The 14199-nt window shown below is 52.5% G+C and overlaps 3 protein-coding genes across 4 annotated transcripts; 1 reads left to right on the top strand and 2 right to left on the bottom strand.

Annotated features, from left to right (window-relative positions):
- The first annotated feature begins 291 nt into the window (after window positions 1-291).
- On the top strand, window positions 292-8167 carry gnptab (N-acetylglucosamine-1-phosphate transferase subunits alpha and beta). The gene is made up of 22 exons (XM_049761601.2): window positions 292-453; window positions 789-874; window positions 1081-1200; window positions 1265-1315; window positions 1384-1586; window positions 1678-1742; window positions 1820-1954; window positions 3004-3165; window positions 3231-3410; window positions 3487-3657; window positions 3722-3845; window positions 3916-4119; window positions 4187-4295; window positions 4365-5067; window positions 5179-5378; window positions 5476-5695; window positions 5783-5896; window positions 5973-6058; window positions 6131-6229; window positions 6299-6466; window positions 7021-7111; window positions 7511-8167. Exons 1-22 carry the CDS (start codon window positions 292-294, stop codon window positions 7580-7582), a joined length of 3525 nt encoding a protein of 1174 aa, XP_049617558.1. The 3' UTR covers window positions 7583-8167.
- A 73-nt stretch (window positions 8168-8240) lies between these two features.
- LOC125992503 (cholinephosphotransferase 1-like) lies at window positions 8241-10238 on the bottom strand. 2 transcript variants are annotated; one of them, XM_049761607.2, is made up of 7 exons: window positions 9999-10238; window positions 9600-9747; window positions 9390-9531; window positions 9246-9330; window positions 8906-9169; window positions 8718-8843; window positions 8241-8562 (listed from the first exon to the last, which is right to left on the bottom strand). In XM_049761607.2, exons 1-7 carry the CDS (start codon window positions 10236-10238, stop codon window positions 8446-8448), a joined length of 1122 nt encoding a protein of 373 aa, XP_049617564.1. In that variant the 3' UTR covers window positions 8241-8445. The 2 variants fall into 2 exon arrangements, with proteins under 2 accessions (XP_049617564.1, XP_049617563.1); XM_049761606.2 differs by having other exon boundaries at window positions 8718-8846.
- A 362-nt stretch (window positions 10239-10600) lies between these two features.
- Window positions 10601-13967, bottom strand: LOC125992502 (cholinephosphotransferase 1). The gene is made up of 8 exons (XM_049761605.2): window positions 13728-13967; window positions 12649-12796; window positions 12438-12579; window positions 12281-12365; window positions 12073-12204; window positions 11856-12014; window positions 11658-11783; window positions 10601-11517 (listed from the first exon to the last, which is right to left on the bottom strand). The coding sequence occupies exons 1-8, from the start codon at window positions 13965-13967 to the stop codon at window positions 11401-11403; spliced, it is 1149 nt and encodes a 382-aa protein (XP_049617562.1). The 3' UTR covers window positions 10601-11400.
- Window positions 13968-14199: the final 232 nt, after the last annotated feature.

Genomic DNA, 14199 nt, shown 5'->3' on the forward strand with positions numbered 1-14199 from the left:
TGTCCATTAATAGGTATCCGATCCTTGGAATGTGTTATGGCACTTTTAATTGCTAAATGATTGTTGCCGCTTGAAGCCAGATCGGGTGGAGGCCAGGCGGGTCAACCACTTTCCGCCGCTAGAGGGCGACAGACTGCGGAAGCGGGGTTGCTGAAACCCCGCCGCCGTCGTCGACGAAGAAGTAACAACACGTATGGCTGTCATGTGTTCTGGCGGTCAGCTGACTAATCCCGCTCTCTTGTGATGCCCCGTGTGTTTATTTAGGTGTTTTGAGTCGCTATTGTCGAATGAATGCGGCGCTATGGTTGGCCCAGAAGAGCCATGGTAGTCGTCAACTCGGTGCTGAAGCTTCTTCAGCGGCAGACGTACACCTGTCTGTCCCACCGTTATGGACTCTACCTTTGCTTCGGCGGCATCGTCCTCATGATTGTTTCCGCTTTCCAATTCGGGGAGGTAAGATGCTCCCTTTCGTTGGGTCGACACAACTAGCATTTGAACATCTTCTCGTCGTCTAATGTTACCAGCTGTTAGCTTGGCGTAATGCGGTTCTGAGAAGAACCCGTTCAACATTCGACTGGAGCGGATGGTGTTCTAAAATTTAGCCTCAAAGCCAAATGAAGTGAAATGCCGCCATTTGTGAGCTTGACTGTCCTCGTTCTTATTTGGTGGTGTTTTACAAAGCAAATTCAGTTTTAACAAATATACTTCTATTGGAGCTTCCTACACAGTTCAAAGTTAAAAGGGCAGCGAGCTAAGGAGGAACTATAACACTAGCATCAATATTTCAGGTGGTGGTGGAGTGGAGCCGAGACCAGTACCATGTGCTCTTTGACTCCTACAGAGACAACTTGGGCGGCAAGTCATTTCAAAGCAGGTGAGCTTAAGATCAGGGGATGCTTTGAGAATAATTGTCAATTTTTTTGCCTATGTGAAGCCCTTTGAGACTGTTTGTGATTTAGGGCTATACAAATAGACTTGACTTGACTTGACTTGTGAGCACGGTTGGCTTTCTCCAGCCTCAAATCCGCACATTACTTTGCACACGTCTGATGCCTGCGCTTGGTTTGTAATCTCTTACAGGCTCTGCCTACCCATGCCCATCGACGTGGTGTACACGTGGGTGAATGGCACCGACGTGGCTCTGCTGAGGGAACTTAAAGCCGTGAGAGAGCAACTGGCAGAGGAACAGAGAGTTCTGAGGTAGCCCGACAGACAGCTTTTGAGTCAAGGTGCCACTGTGCCACTGTTATGTGTCTCCACATAGAGAACATCTGGGGAAAAATTCAAGTGAGACGACAGATGAACCGAAAGTCAGGTAATACTCAATGTCCCGATACTTTCGCAAAAGTTTGTTTTTCTGACTGCTGCGGCACACTCCTCCAGGGCCAAAGCAGAATGCTTGCTGTCCCACTGCATCATGGCGCCCATGCTGGCGTTGGAACCTGCCCTGCCGGCAAACGGCACGCTCCGGGAGTTGCCGGCGCTCTCGCCGGCGCTGGCGGCCGCCAAGGAGCTGCTGCAGCTCCGCAGGCCCGTTCACCCGTCCACCGCCGCCTCCGTGCTGCTCTTCAATTCCCAGGCAGACGGTGGGTCTGAAAAATAGCCCGTCTGGTGATAAACCTGATGATGAGATAAAGAAATGAATGTGGAATCCCCCCCCCCCCCCCCTTCTCTCAGCTGAGAACGCCTATGTAGAAACGTTCAAGGAAGACAAGAAATTCTCCGTGTCCCGATGTTACCTAGTGAGTTTAATTTTAATGTCCTCACCTGAGCTTTCCAAGGAAGTCGCATTTCCGTCACTATGTCCTGTTTTCCGCAGACCACGGATAAAGAAGCTCCGGGTCTGATCCGCATGCAGACGCTGGCCTACCTCAGCGGCTTCCCGGCCACCTTCAAGGAAACGGAGCAGCTGCGAACCAAGCTGCCCTCATTTGTCACCGACAAGATAAAACAGGTCAAAAGTTCAAATGAATCGAAAATTTGGTTTAAAATCTTCACAAACAGCGGCTGGCCAAATAGGGTTAAGGGTTAAGCCGTTGAAAACAAGCAGCAGGTGGCAGCGTCGCACTCTTTCCGCCATCTCCTCTTGCCGCTGTCCAAAGACGAGCTTCACGTGGTCCAATTTTACAGCACGGCGGGCGCGTTAACGTACGCTGGCGTGTGCGTAACGTGACTCTTTCCATACATTGCAAGAATGCGGCTCCGAGGCAGGGCTATTCCGAGACGGTGTCATCATCCTTGAAGGAGGATGGAAGCGTATATGGCTAGATCAGCACGGATTACGTCAAAGCAAACACAACTCCATTTCATCTGCCATTTCAACCACAAGGGAGCGCTGTGTGGTGTTTCCTGGTGTGGCCAAACCCATTCTGCGAAAAGCGGTGTTGTGAGTCCATATTATTAATAGCCGATGTTGCAACCGGCACCACACCCCCAACACTCTCCTTTTGACGCTCGCATGTGGCATATTTATACTTTGGAACGTTTGTATACCGCGCGTGAGTGAAACTGTTGACACTGGCCGGCGATGAAAGGCGTCTTTGTGAGGCCGCCACGCTCAATGTTTGTATACACGCGAGAGCATTATCAGCTCTACCATAATAGAGATGCAACGCGATCCGGGCCGGCCGCTCCGTAAAACCCCAGTAATCCTCACCTAAAGGCAGCGAGAGGAGGAGGAGGCGGCGGCGGCAGCGCGCCAGCTCATGTGAGACGCTCGATGATGGAGTGAGGCGACGAGCAAACGCTTTCCCGGGAAGCTTAGATTTGGAAAGGGGGGGGGGGGCTCTCGGTGGCGCCCCTCACACACACGGTTTATCTGCAAAGTATGTGGTGGTGATGACATCACAGAATTTTCCAAACTCAATCCATTTGTTGGTTAAATTTAGCAAATGAGCTTTTCATTACGGCGACATATTGAATGTCACTTTGGATTCAAAGAATTGCGCTTGATGGGGGTCTGAAATGGAGGTCCAACCGTCTGTCAAACGTTGCCTTCCTCAGTTTGAGCTGTATTCGGAGGCCAGCATCGCTCTGCTTCACCTCAAAGGCCCGCAAGACTTCACCGACCTCATGCAAAAGTCCAAGAAGAACCTGACGCTGGATGGGAAGGAGCTGACCATTAGCCCCGCCTACCTCTTCTGGGACCTGAGCGCCATCTCGCAGGTAATGACTGGAGTCTCGCCGCCTGGCTTTACAAAAAACAAAGGTGATATTCACAAATAATATAGTCCAAGCAGGACGAGGACGTCTCGGCCAGCCGCTTCGAGGACAACGAGGAGCTGCGCTACTCCCTGCGCTCCGTGGAGAAACACGCGCCCTGGGTGCGACACGTCTTTGTGGTCACCAACGGGCAGATTCCCTCCTGGCTCAACCTGGACAACCCTCGCGTTTCCGTCGTCACGCATCAGGTAGCGTCCCCCCCCCCCCCCCCCCCCGTCGCCTCAAGGGCTCCAACGAACCAAAAGGATTTCCTGCGAACGGCAGGAGCTGTTCTTGAACCGCAGCCACCTCCCCACCTTCAGCTCGCCCGCCATCGAGAGTCACATCCACCGCATCCCGGGACTCTCGCAGAAGTTCATTTACCTCAACGACGACGTGATGTTTGGCAAAGACGTCTGGCCGGACGACTTCTACAGCCATTCCAAAGGACAGAAGGTACCGCTAGTCGTGGTTGCCGCGAATATACGACTCGTAAGCTTGGGTTCCCCCTTCCGTGCAGGTGTATCTCACCTGGCCCGTTCCAAATTGCGCGGATGGCTGCCCGGGATCCTGGATCAAGGACGGCTATTGTGACAAGGCGTGCAACAACTCGGCCTGCGACTGGGACGGAGGCGACTGCGCTGGTAAAGATGCGCTGGAGGCTTGGCTTGGAACATTTCCGTGGAAATTAGAAATTGTGTTTTTCTCTGTCAGGTGCCGCAGGGAGCAGCAGGTTCCCTGTCGGCGGCCCCGGCGAAGTCGGCGGGCATTTGTGGCAGTTCGCCGGCGGTCAAGTGGGCCTGGCCGCAGCCTCGTACTGTAACCAAGGTTGCGCCACCTCCTGGCTGGCGGACAAATTCTGTGACCAAGCCTGCAACGTGCTCTCCTGCGGCTTCGATGTGGGCGACTGCGGCACAGGTGACCCTTCGGGCAAATCGGAGTGCTTCTGCTTCAATTGCTGATCCGCTGCGCGTTTACGCCGCAGAGCATTTTGGAGAGCTGCACCGCGTCACTCTGCTGAGTAACCAGACTGCGTACGTCCTCCCGGTCGGAGAGATCCGACCTTATTTCAGCTTCGACGGACTGGCGCACAGGTAAGGTTCTGACAAATTTACACTAGCTTCCCATGAGAAATGGAATTAGACTTTTTGTCTCCTCCAAAGGGTCTCGGAGGCCCACGTGAGCGACAACCCGACGGTGCGTCACACCTCCGTGGCCAACAAGTGGAAGAGCATCCACCTTCTGCTCCACCCCGGCCACAACGCCAGCACGCTCCATTACAACGTCACCTTCCAAAGAGAGGACAGCACGGCGTTTACCAAGATCTTCAGCGTCGCCGTGGACACGCGTCAGATTCCGCCGCTTAACAGGACACAGAGCGGCAGGGAAAGCTCCAGCCGGAAGCCCTCGGTGATGACGGAAGCGCCCTTTGTCTTCTCTGACGTACCGGAAGACAAGAGGGCTCCCAAGGTCCAGAAGAAGCAAGCGGAAGAACTGGTGGCCGTCATAGTCGTTCCCGCTCTCAACGAGTCGCTCTTGCCAGCTCCCGTGCACAGGGAGCTTGAGAAGCTGGATGAGAAACTCCTCAAAGGAGACATCACACTGAAGGGTTACAACCTCACCAAGGCTCAGCTGCTAAGCACCCACCAGGAGGAACGTGACGGAGACAAGCTTGACCTTCCTATTCTGACGGAGAGGCCCAAAACCTCCAAGCTCCTGAGCCACATTACCAAATCAAAGAGCACCGAATGGCAAGTGCAGCCCCACCCCGTTTCTGCGGTGGGGAGGAAGCTCCAACACTTTGTCCCGGCTGACAGAGGCTTCCTCCCATGGGAGAAGAAGAAGTACTTCCAAGACCTGCTGGAGGTGAGCTCACAAAAAATCATCCTGCTAAGATCAAGTTGGCAGCCCTGATTTAGGGATTGATGTCCGAGATGGTCCTGAAGCTCTCGTGACGGGTGTCTTTGTTTTCAACAGGAAGAAGAGCGCCTGCAGAGGGCGCTGACGTATGACACGGATGGCGGCGCCGGCGGACGCAAGTTGCGCGACACCTTTGCCGACTCGCTGCGCCACGTCAACAAGCTGCTCAACCGCCAGTTTGGCTTTGCGTCTCGCAAGGTCCCCGCGCACATGCCGCATATGATTGATCGGCTGGTCATGCAGGAGCTGCAGGACACGTGAGCGACCCGGCCGAATCGCTCGACTCAAAAGCGAAGCGGGGTGAGTCTCGCAACGGGCCCGTGACGCGCCGGGCGCCTCTTAATTTCCCCGCAGATTCCCAGACGACTTTGACAAGACGTCGGCTCACCGCGTGCGCCACCCGGACGACATGCAGTTTGCCTTCTCCTACTTCTACTTCTTGATGAGCACGCAGCAACAGCTCAACGTCTCCGAGGTGTTTGACGAGGTGGACACCGACCACTCCGGCGTCCTGTCCGATCGCGAGATCCGCACTCTGGCAGCCAGGATTCACGAGCTCCCCCTCAGCCTGTTGGTCGGTCTACTAAACTTTTTTTTTTTTTTTTTTTATTGATAATATTCCTTTGAGAGATGGATCGAAGACACGTTGTTTCTCGTCCAGGACCTTACGAGCTTGGAGCAGATGTTGATCAACTGCTCCAAGACACTCCCGAAGAACCTGAGCCAGCTCCACCTGGTGAACCCTACCCAGGAGGCCTACTACGACCACAGCATGGTGAACGGCCAGCTCAAAATGCGTACGCAAGCTCCATTTGGCGCTTTTGAGTCACACGATGGATTTTGTTTTCCAGCCGCCCGTCACCAAAGGCCTCATCATGCACTGCACGCCCATTACGGATCGCATTCGCAAAGCCTTCGTGGACCAGAACAAGTACAAGTGAGTAGCAACACCGGCATGTTCAAAATCCTTCCTCGCCGGCTTTTAAGACGTCGAGCGCTCCTGGCGCAGGTTTGAGATCAAGGGCGAGGAGGACATCGCCTTCAAGATGGTCCGCACCAACGTGTCGCACGTGGTGGGCCAGCTGGACGACATCAGGAAGAATCCCAGGTGGCGACGGTCTCCGTGAAGATTTCCCGTTGATGTCCCTCGCTAACACACTCGGGTTTGCTCCCGCAGGAAGTTCATCTGTCTGAACGACAACATCGACCACACCCACAAGGACGCCGCCACCGTGAAGGCCGTGCTGAGGGACTTCTACGACTCCATGTTCCCGCTGCCGTCCCAGTTTGAGCTGCCCAGGGAGTACCGCAACCGCTTCCTTCACATGGACGAGCTCCACGAATGGTAGGTCATTTCCGCCACTTGATTAGGAGCAGAACAGAAGCGATTGAATTAATAAATATGCGGGGTGTCTGTGGAAATCTGGTGAAAAGTTTAGAATTGGGGGCGGGAGAGTGTCCATGTTGTGATCATTCAAAGCGTAGCAAGGACGTCAAACACGGGCGTGAACGGCGTGGCTGTGAAAGCAACAAGCTTTCCTTGGCGGAGGTAATGAATACGTCTCTCAGCGCGCGGCAGCTGCTAATAATGGCAGCATCATAACCTCGCAAGCACCCGGGTGGCTGTCAGCTTGTCACCATGGGGATCCTGATAGAGGGAGGGCAAGGGGGCGACCCCCCCCCCCTCGCTCGGGGTCAATGTCAGGCCTCACACAGAGACTTTAAAATTAGACGAGCCCCCTCAGATGGAAGTGGTAAGCTGAGCCTTTCATCACCTCCCCGAGTTTCTTTGGAGCAAAGTGCTGCCACCGCTGGATGCCTCCCTATTGCATCACCGGCTTTTTCTTTTGTTCATTGCTCGCATGCCCATTAACACGGCCCCCTCCCTCCTGCTCCCAGGCGAGTCTACCGGGACAAGCTGAAGTTCTGGACCCACTGTGTCCTCGTGGCGCTGGTGGCCTTCACCGTCATGTCCTTCTTCGCCGAACAGGTCAGTGTCTCCCGCCCGCGTCTTCCGCGTCTCCCCGTTGCCGTGATTTGGCCACCCAAATTCCCAACCCGCCGGCTCATCCGTCTCATGTGTGGCGAGCCGTGCCAGGACCTGACTCGGCTGAAACCAAAGACAACCCCTCCCCTTTGGGAAGACTCCATGTCTCCCAGAGAGTCAGTGGCCTTGCGCGGTTCGCACCCATTTTGTGGCAAGCCGGGTTTTGACGTCATCGCGATGTCTCCAAAAGACGCAAACACCTACGCTGACCTTAAGCGATCCCCGCCGCTTACCGCTAGCCATCCTTTAGCGACCAGAACGCTTGATATCTTGGTCAAAGCGCGTTTCTTGCGGTCTTCCAGTATCACAATGGTCTCCTGGCGTACTTCCATTTTCTCACAGCTGGTCCACTTAAAGCGCAAGCTATTCTCCCGTCGCCCAATGGCCAAGCACGACAACCCCGAGAGAGTTTGAACCAGGAAGTCCTCTGACGCGTCTTCGTACTCTGAGGATCCATACGGATTTTTTTTTCTTTCACTCTTTTGCACTCCTGAGTCTTTCTATTTCAATTGTTTTTTTTTTTTTTTGACCACAGACTGATGATTTGACACGGGTTCCTCAAGCGCTGGTTTCTTTTGCGTCAGGAACTGTTGGACACTTTGCTACTCGGTACGTTTTAATGAAATTGTAAAACAAGGAGTCGTCCATTTCCAATCATGTCTTCGACAATATGGGACCTACAAGTGCCTTCTTTGTTCCTTTTACAAATGTTTTGTCAAGATGTCGTCTACTATTGTGTGTGTGTGTGCGCGCGTTTAGGACTCAACGGGCCTTTGTTGAATGTGTGTTCGTCAGTTGCGGCAGCTTCCTTCTCGCGCGTGTGTCCCCGTGGGACTCGGCAGACTCGCTCTAATGTCTGAAATTCAGACACATCGGCTCTTAACTTATTTTTGAGATTGTGACGTTGCCATGGAGACTGAGCGCTTTATACTGTATGTCGCCGCCCTTTACGAGTCACCTGCTACGGGTCTTCCGAAATAAAATGTGTCCGGACGTGTCCATCGCTCTCTTCTGCTGTTTCCCAAAAGCACCACGACAAGAGAAATGCATGAAAAATTGTTCTGATACAAGGGAAGCTTCTGTATTGCAGTGATCAGTGGAAAACGTGTACAAAGTTGTTTTGCTTTTCAATATTCATAATCACTCACTGAATCCACCTCGATTGATCACATTTAGTCACATTCATTGTATTGACCTGTTTTGTCTTTTAGCATCTTTTGTAACTTTGGGCAAGTTCGTCGTCTGCTTTCAGGAGCGGGGAACGGTCCGCCTCGCCGTCAGTCGCGGTGGGCGGAGCCGGGCGGCGTGATGCTGAAGACGCGCATGCCCAAGTGGCCGGCGATCTGACGGCACACCCCCGTGAAGTAGCACGTCAGGTCCACCAAGGAGAGCACCTGAAGAGTTTATAGTTGTTGGCGTTAGAACAAGTAGGTTCTCGCTAACGTCGTGTTTCGCTACTTTTGCGCACTTGATTACAGTAGGAATGAACAAAGGCGAGGGCGTTTGTCCCACTCTGAAGCTTTAACAGGGCTAATTCTGAAGTACTGACCGTGGCGATCCAGAGGACGACGTACTCGTCGACGAAGCTGTCGAAGAGCTGGTTGAGGAAAAGGAGGCCTGGGCCGATGAAGGCCGTGTCTGGCAGGTGAAGTTCGCTCTTGGTTATGTGCGCCACCTGCTAGGAGCAAAAACTTTGTCGACGTTCCACACGGCGCAGGAGTGTCGAGAGCAACCCACCACAAGCTTGTTGGAGAGCTTGGCGATGACCATGCCGAAGGCGAGCAAGTAGAAGCAGGGGTGGTGCTCAAACAGCTGAGTAGACGACTTTTTGAAGATGATGAAGGCCAGCGTGAGGATGAGGCCAATGTGCAAGCCGGGACTCAAACCTTTACCCGCACCGCCATTGAGAATGACGTGGAAGTTGTTGTGGCAGGAGTAGAGGGCCCCCCCGATGATGCCCATGATGGGGAAGATGTAGAGTTGCAGTCCAATGAGGGGCAGCTTAAAAAACGAGACACGGATTGAAGAGCCGCAAGTGGACAACTGCCAGGCTGCTGAAGGAGCCGCTTCAAGTTACCGTGGTTTGCCAAAGGCTCACCCCACCAAAGGCGGACATCAGGTACATGACGATGATGGCAAACTGCGCCTCGGTGACATCCACCCTGCCCAGGAGACAAAGCGGCTGAGGAGGATGAGTGCAAGGTTGGGTGGACTCACTCACAGGCCAAAGCGAACAGTCCCCGAAACGTAGGTCTGCCAGTGGGCGCAGAAGTACATGAACATCCCGATGAAGCCGCAGAAGAATATCCAGTGCGGGTATCGGCCGATACCGCAGGAGATGCACGTTCCCACGGCGACAAACACTGCAGCAAGATAACGCAAGACCTCAGCAACGACACCGCGGGAGCCTCGAGGCTGAATCAAGGAGCACCTGTGGAGACGGCATCGCAGCCGTGGTCAAAATGCTCGTCGAGGGCCGATTCCACGTTGGTCCTGCGGGCCTGCTTGCCGTCGATGGCGTCCAGAGACTGGTACACGAAGAGACCCAGAGCACTCAGGATGAAAGCCCATGCTGGAGCCTGAAGGTAACCAAAACTACTCTTAATTCATGCGTGTAAACGGGTCAAATACTTTGAGGGAGTAGTTATTGACGAATCAAGTGTATTTAACAAGGGAAACATGTAGGACTGGAGTTTGTTGGGATCAACAACAGGGGCATTGGTGGTGGTGTGACATCCACGGGATTTCAAATACTATTTTTAAGGCAGAAGTATCAATAGCGCTCCGTTATCACTGTCAATAAACTTTGTTTAAGGTCGCCTCGACTCACCTCCTCCGTGGCCGTGGGGCAAAAAAACACGAGCAGGAGCGTGGAGGCGATGTTGACCAACAGGCCCGCCATACTGAGCGCGTTGGGGGCCACCCACATGGGGATTTGGCGGACCAGCCAGTTCCAGTAGATCTGACACGGCGGCTCCAGCAAAGAGCGACCCGAGGGACTGTACTTGTACACCTCCAGCTGCTTGAGCTGCGCGCTTGACAGCGGCTCCGAACACAGAAAGTAGGCCATCGCTTCTCCTTCAAAATGACAAATCTTTGAAGCAAAACAATAAAAGCTACTGACCCTGCATCCAGGCAGCCGGCCTTCATTCCGTAAGTGAGAGAGAAGAGGCGTCAACACCTTTTGCACCTAAAGCTTGACAAGTATCTGCTTTTCTTCTAAGACAACCGTCATCTCCATCATTTACATGTCAATCAGGTGCAGGGGCACGCCGCATTGCATAAATTCATAGATGATGAGCCCGCCTATAGATCAGGAGGACTTTGCAAGCAGTATTGACGACAGGAATGCTTTTCAAGTGCAGTTATCATAGCGCCGCATGTTGCGCAATGGGTCCATTACACTCTTGGACGAGCACATGACAAGAGGAACGCATGAAAAATAGTTTCTTTATTACAAACTCCTACACACATATTCTTGTTAGTAAAAATGTGCCGTCCAGTTCTATTAGTGAGCAGTGAGAAATGGCGGTTGTACATTTCAAAACAAGAAAAACATGTCATTTTCCAGAGTAGAAAACAGAACCTAAAAATATGAAAGCGCTACCACAGAAGAAGAAATCCCATCAACCCGAATAAGCACATCAGATTCGCTGGAGGAGAAATGTGTCAATCCGATGAAAGGGAAGCTTCTCGATTGCAGTTCTCAGTGGAAATCGCATACAAAGTTTTGGTTTGCAATATTCACAATTATTATTATTTTTTGTAATTACAAGAAAATGAATTAAGGCGAATTGTATACAATCACAACATTCATTATTAGCCCTTAAGGGAGAAGAAGTCAGAAAGCAGAACAAATGGCGATGACATGAAAACGCTTTAAGTAGCCTGCTGACCAAAACACCTCATCGGAAATTTTTTTTTTTTTAATCCTCTTCATTGAATCCACCCCGATTGATCGCATTTATTCACATTCATTGTATTGACTGATTTAAAAAAAAACAAAAAAAATGTTTTAAAAAAAACTTTGGTATTTCAGATGTTTGTTTTTGAGCATTTTTTTTAACTTTGGCCAAGTTTTTATTTGATTTCTTTTTTTTTTTTTTTTAGGCAGAGGTGATCACTCGGTCAAGGCTTGAGGTGCGGGGTCTCTTCTCGATGTCATCGTCGTCTGCTTTCAGGAGCGGGGAGCGGTCCGCGTCGCCCTCCGCCTCCTCCCGCCGGGCAAGCCGTCAGTCGCGGTGGGCGGGGCCGGGCGGCGTGATGCTGAAGACGCGGATGCGCAAGTGGCCGGCGATCTGGTGGCACACCCCCGTGCAGTAGCGCGTCAGGTCCACCAGGGAGAGCACCTGAAGAGTTATTAGTTGTTGGCGTTAAAACAAGTAGGTTCTCACCAACCTGTTTCAGTAGTTTTTGCACAATCGGTTGATTACGACACGAATGAATGAACGTGAGATTCTAATTCTCAAGCGCAAGACAAGGAACTGACCGTGGCGATCCAGAGGACGACGTACTCGTCGACGAAGCTGTTGAAGTACTGGTTGAGGAAGAGGAGGCCCGGGCCGATGAAGGCCGTGTCCGGCAGGTGGAGCTCACTCTTGGTCATGTGCGCCACCTGCGTCGAGCAAAAACCCTTTGTCGACATTCCACACGGCTTAGGAAAGAAGAAATTTCAAGAGCAACCCACCACAAGCTTGTTGGAGATCTTGGCGATGACCATGCCGAAGGCGAGAAGGTAGAGGCAGGGGTGGTGCTCAAATAGCTGACTGGATGACTTCTTGAAGATGATGAAGGCCAGCGTGAGGATGAGGCCGATGTGCAAGCCGGGACTCAGCACGCTGGTGTCCTGCGCAGCGTCAACGGTTATATGGCGCCACATCACGACGCTATTCGCCAGGGCTTACCGCCACAGTGGAGCCATTTTTACCCACGCCGCCATTGAGAATGACGTGGAAGTAGTTGTGGCAGGAGTAGAGGGCCCCGCCGATGATGCCCATGATGGGGAAGATGTAGAGTTGCAGTCCAATGAGGGGCAGCTTGAAAAACGAGACACAGATTGAAGAGCCGCAAGTGGACAACTGCCAGGCTGCTGAAGGAGCCGCTTCAAGTTACCGTGGTTTGCCAAAGGCTCACCCCACCAAAGGCGGACATCAGGTACATGACGATGATGGCAAGCTGCACCTCGGTGACATCCACCCTGCCCAGGAGACAAAGCGGCTGAGGAGGACAAGCGCTAGTTGGCATGCGCCCAAGTCGGGGGAGGACTCACAGGCCAAAGCGAAGAGTTCCCGACACGTAGGTCTGCCAGTGGGCGCAGAAGAACATGAACATCCCGATGAAGCCGCAGAAGAATATCCAGTGGGGGTATCGGCCGATGCCGCAGGAGATGCACGTGCCCACGGCGACAAACACTGCAGCAAGATGACGCAAGACCTCAGCAACGACATTACGGGGAGCTTCGAGGCTGAATCAAGGAGCACCTGTGGAGACGGCGTCGCAGCCGTGGTCAAAGAGCTCGCCGAGGGCCGAGCTGCTGTTGGTCCTGCGGGCCTGCTTGCCGTCGATGGCGTCCAGAGACTGGTACACGAAGAGACCCAGCGCACTCAGGATGAAAGCCCATGCTGGAGCCTGAAGGTAAGATTCCATTGACCAAATACACTTCAATTCATTTACGGAGCCTTGACAAAGTGCTTCTTTTTTTTTTGTGAATGAATTTCTTGTAATTGACCTCTGAAAACCATGAAACTCCAAAGTGTGCTTTCATCTGAACAACTTTTTATCTTTGGGTTTCAGATAAAAAGCCACTTGGAGGTGCATGCTTTTTATTGCACGGTGGCAATTCAGAAACATGTGTTTAACATTTGATCCTCTAAGTGTTTGTTGCTTAATAAGTGAATAATCAATGCAGATAAGTGTGCAATCAGATCAAATGTGGACTTTGAGTGAGTAGTAAGAAACGTAATTAGCACTAAAAGCAGGGTGAACTGGTCCAGCACGTGTCGTTTATCCAGGAGTAAAGGTGATGCCAGATTAGTGGCGTCAGCACGGACGATGACGTCATCTGACGTGTCATTTAGCAACTAGGCTAACTTTATGCTAAAGTGCTCGCTCGCTTGTTGGGATCAACAACAGGGGCGGCAACGTCCTCCGCATTGTCGTGTTTTGACACCCGCACCCCGGCGTCCCATAAGCGAGACAGGCGGACAACCGCAAGAATGAACCGCGCACTCATGACGGATCATCGATCCAGACAAATAGATGTGTTTGAGATCCAACCACCGAGCAATTAACAAGGAAGCACGAAAGGCTCGTTTGAGACTTGTTTACACGTAACAGTGACTAAATCCCCGAATTAAACACAAACAGAAGGGATTTTAAATACTATTTTTAACGCCGAATTTCCAATTGCACTCTGTAATTACTGTTAATAAAGTCTCCCAGTGAGTTCATTCGACCGGTTTATTTAAATAGTCAAATTCACATTGATTTGCTCAATGCAAGGACTTGATTCCGCGAGCGGGTGTCTGGAGAAACTTTGTCCAAGGTCGCCTCAACTCACCTCCTCCGTGGCCGTGGGGCAATAAAGCACGAGCAGGAGCGTGGAGACGATGTTGACCAACAGGCCCACGATAGTGAGCGTGTTCGGGGCCACCCACGTCGGGATTTGCTGGACGAGCCAGTTCCAATAGATCTGACACGGCGGCTCCACCAAGGAGCGACCCGAGGCGCTGTACTTGTGCTCCTCCAGCCGCTTGAGCTGCGCGCTTGACAGCGGCTCCGGCCACAGAAAGTGGGCCATCGTTTCTCCTTAAAATGGATCGTGACGAGATCCCGCAGGCTCTCGGGGAAAGAGGCTCAGACTCGGCTACCTTCTCGCGGCCAAGTCCAAAACATTGCAGTGCATTTGGCCTGTGGAGGAAGGAGAATGTGCCTAGGCCATTTGCAAGGCGGAACAATGAGCGGGCGATGACGTTTCGGACAGTTTTGAGGGAAGGACCGGAAGTGGGAGATTGGCAAGGGAGCACACTTCC

Source organism: Syngnathus scovelli, chromosome 22 (assembly GCF_024217435.2).
Source record: "Syngnathus scovelli strain Florida chromosome 22, RoL_Ssco_1.2, whole genome shotgun sequence".
In the NCBI taxonomy this organism is placed as follows: domain Eukaryota; kingdom Metazoa; phylum Chordata; class Actinopteri; order Syngnathiformes; family Syngnathidae; genus Syngnathus; species Syngnathus scovelli.

Bases quoted from the DNA above. Each gene is read 5' to 3' on its own strand.
- gnptab (XM_049761601.2), top strand. From the start codon at position 292: ATGCGGCGCTATGGTTGGCCCAGAAGAGCCATGGTAGTCGTCAACTCG. The intron at 5,068-5,178 runs GTGAGCTCACAA...TGTTTTCAACAG, and splicing joins ACTTCCAAGACCTGCTGGAG to GAAGAAGAGCGCCTGCAGAG. The intron at 5,696-5,782 runs GTCGGTCTACTA...TTTCTCGTCCAG, and splicing joins AGCTCCCCCTCAGCCTGTTG to GACCTTACGAGCTTGGAGCA.
- LOC125992503 (XM_049761606.2), bottom strand. From the start codon at position 10,238: ATGGCCTACTTTCTGTGTTCGGAGCCGCTGTCAAGCGCGCAGCTCAAG. The intron at 9,748-9,998 runs GTGAGTCGAGGC...GGTTACCTTCAG, and splicing joins GCCCCACGGCCACGGAGGAG to GCTCCAGCATGGGCTTTCAT. The intron at 8,563-8,717 runs GTCAGTACTTCA...TAAACTCTTCAG, and splicing joins TCGTCCTCTGGATCGCCACG to GTGCTCTCCTTGGTGGACCT.
- LOC125992502 (XM_049761605.2), bottom strand. From the start codon at position 13,967: ATGGCCCACTTTCTGTGGCCGGAGCCGCTGTCAAGCGCGCAGCTCAAG. The intron at 12,205-12,280 runs GTAACTTGAAGC...TCGTTTTTCAAG, and splicing joins TGAGCCTTTGGCAAACCACG to CTGCCCCTCATTGGACTGCA. The intron at 12,015-12,072 runs GTAAGCCCTGGC...GACGCTGCGCAG, and splicing joins AAAATGGCTCCACTGTGGCG to GACACCAGCGTGCTGAGTCC.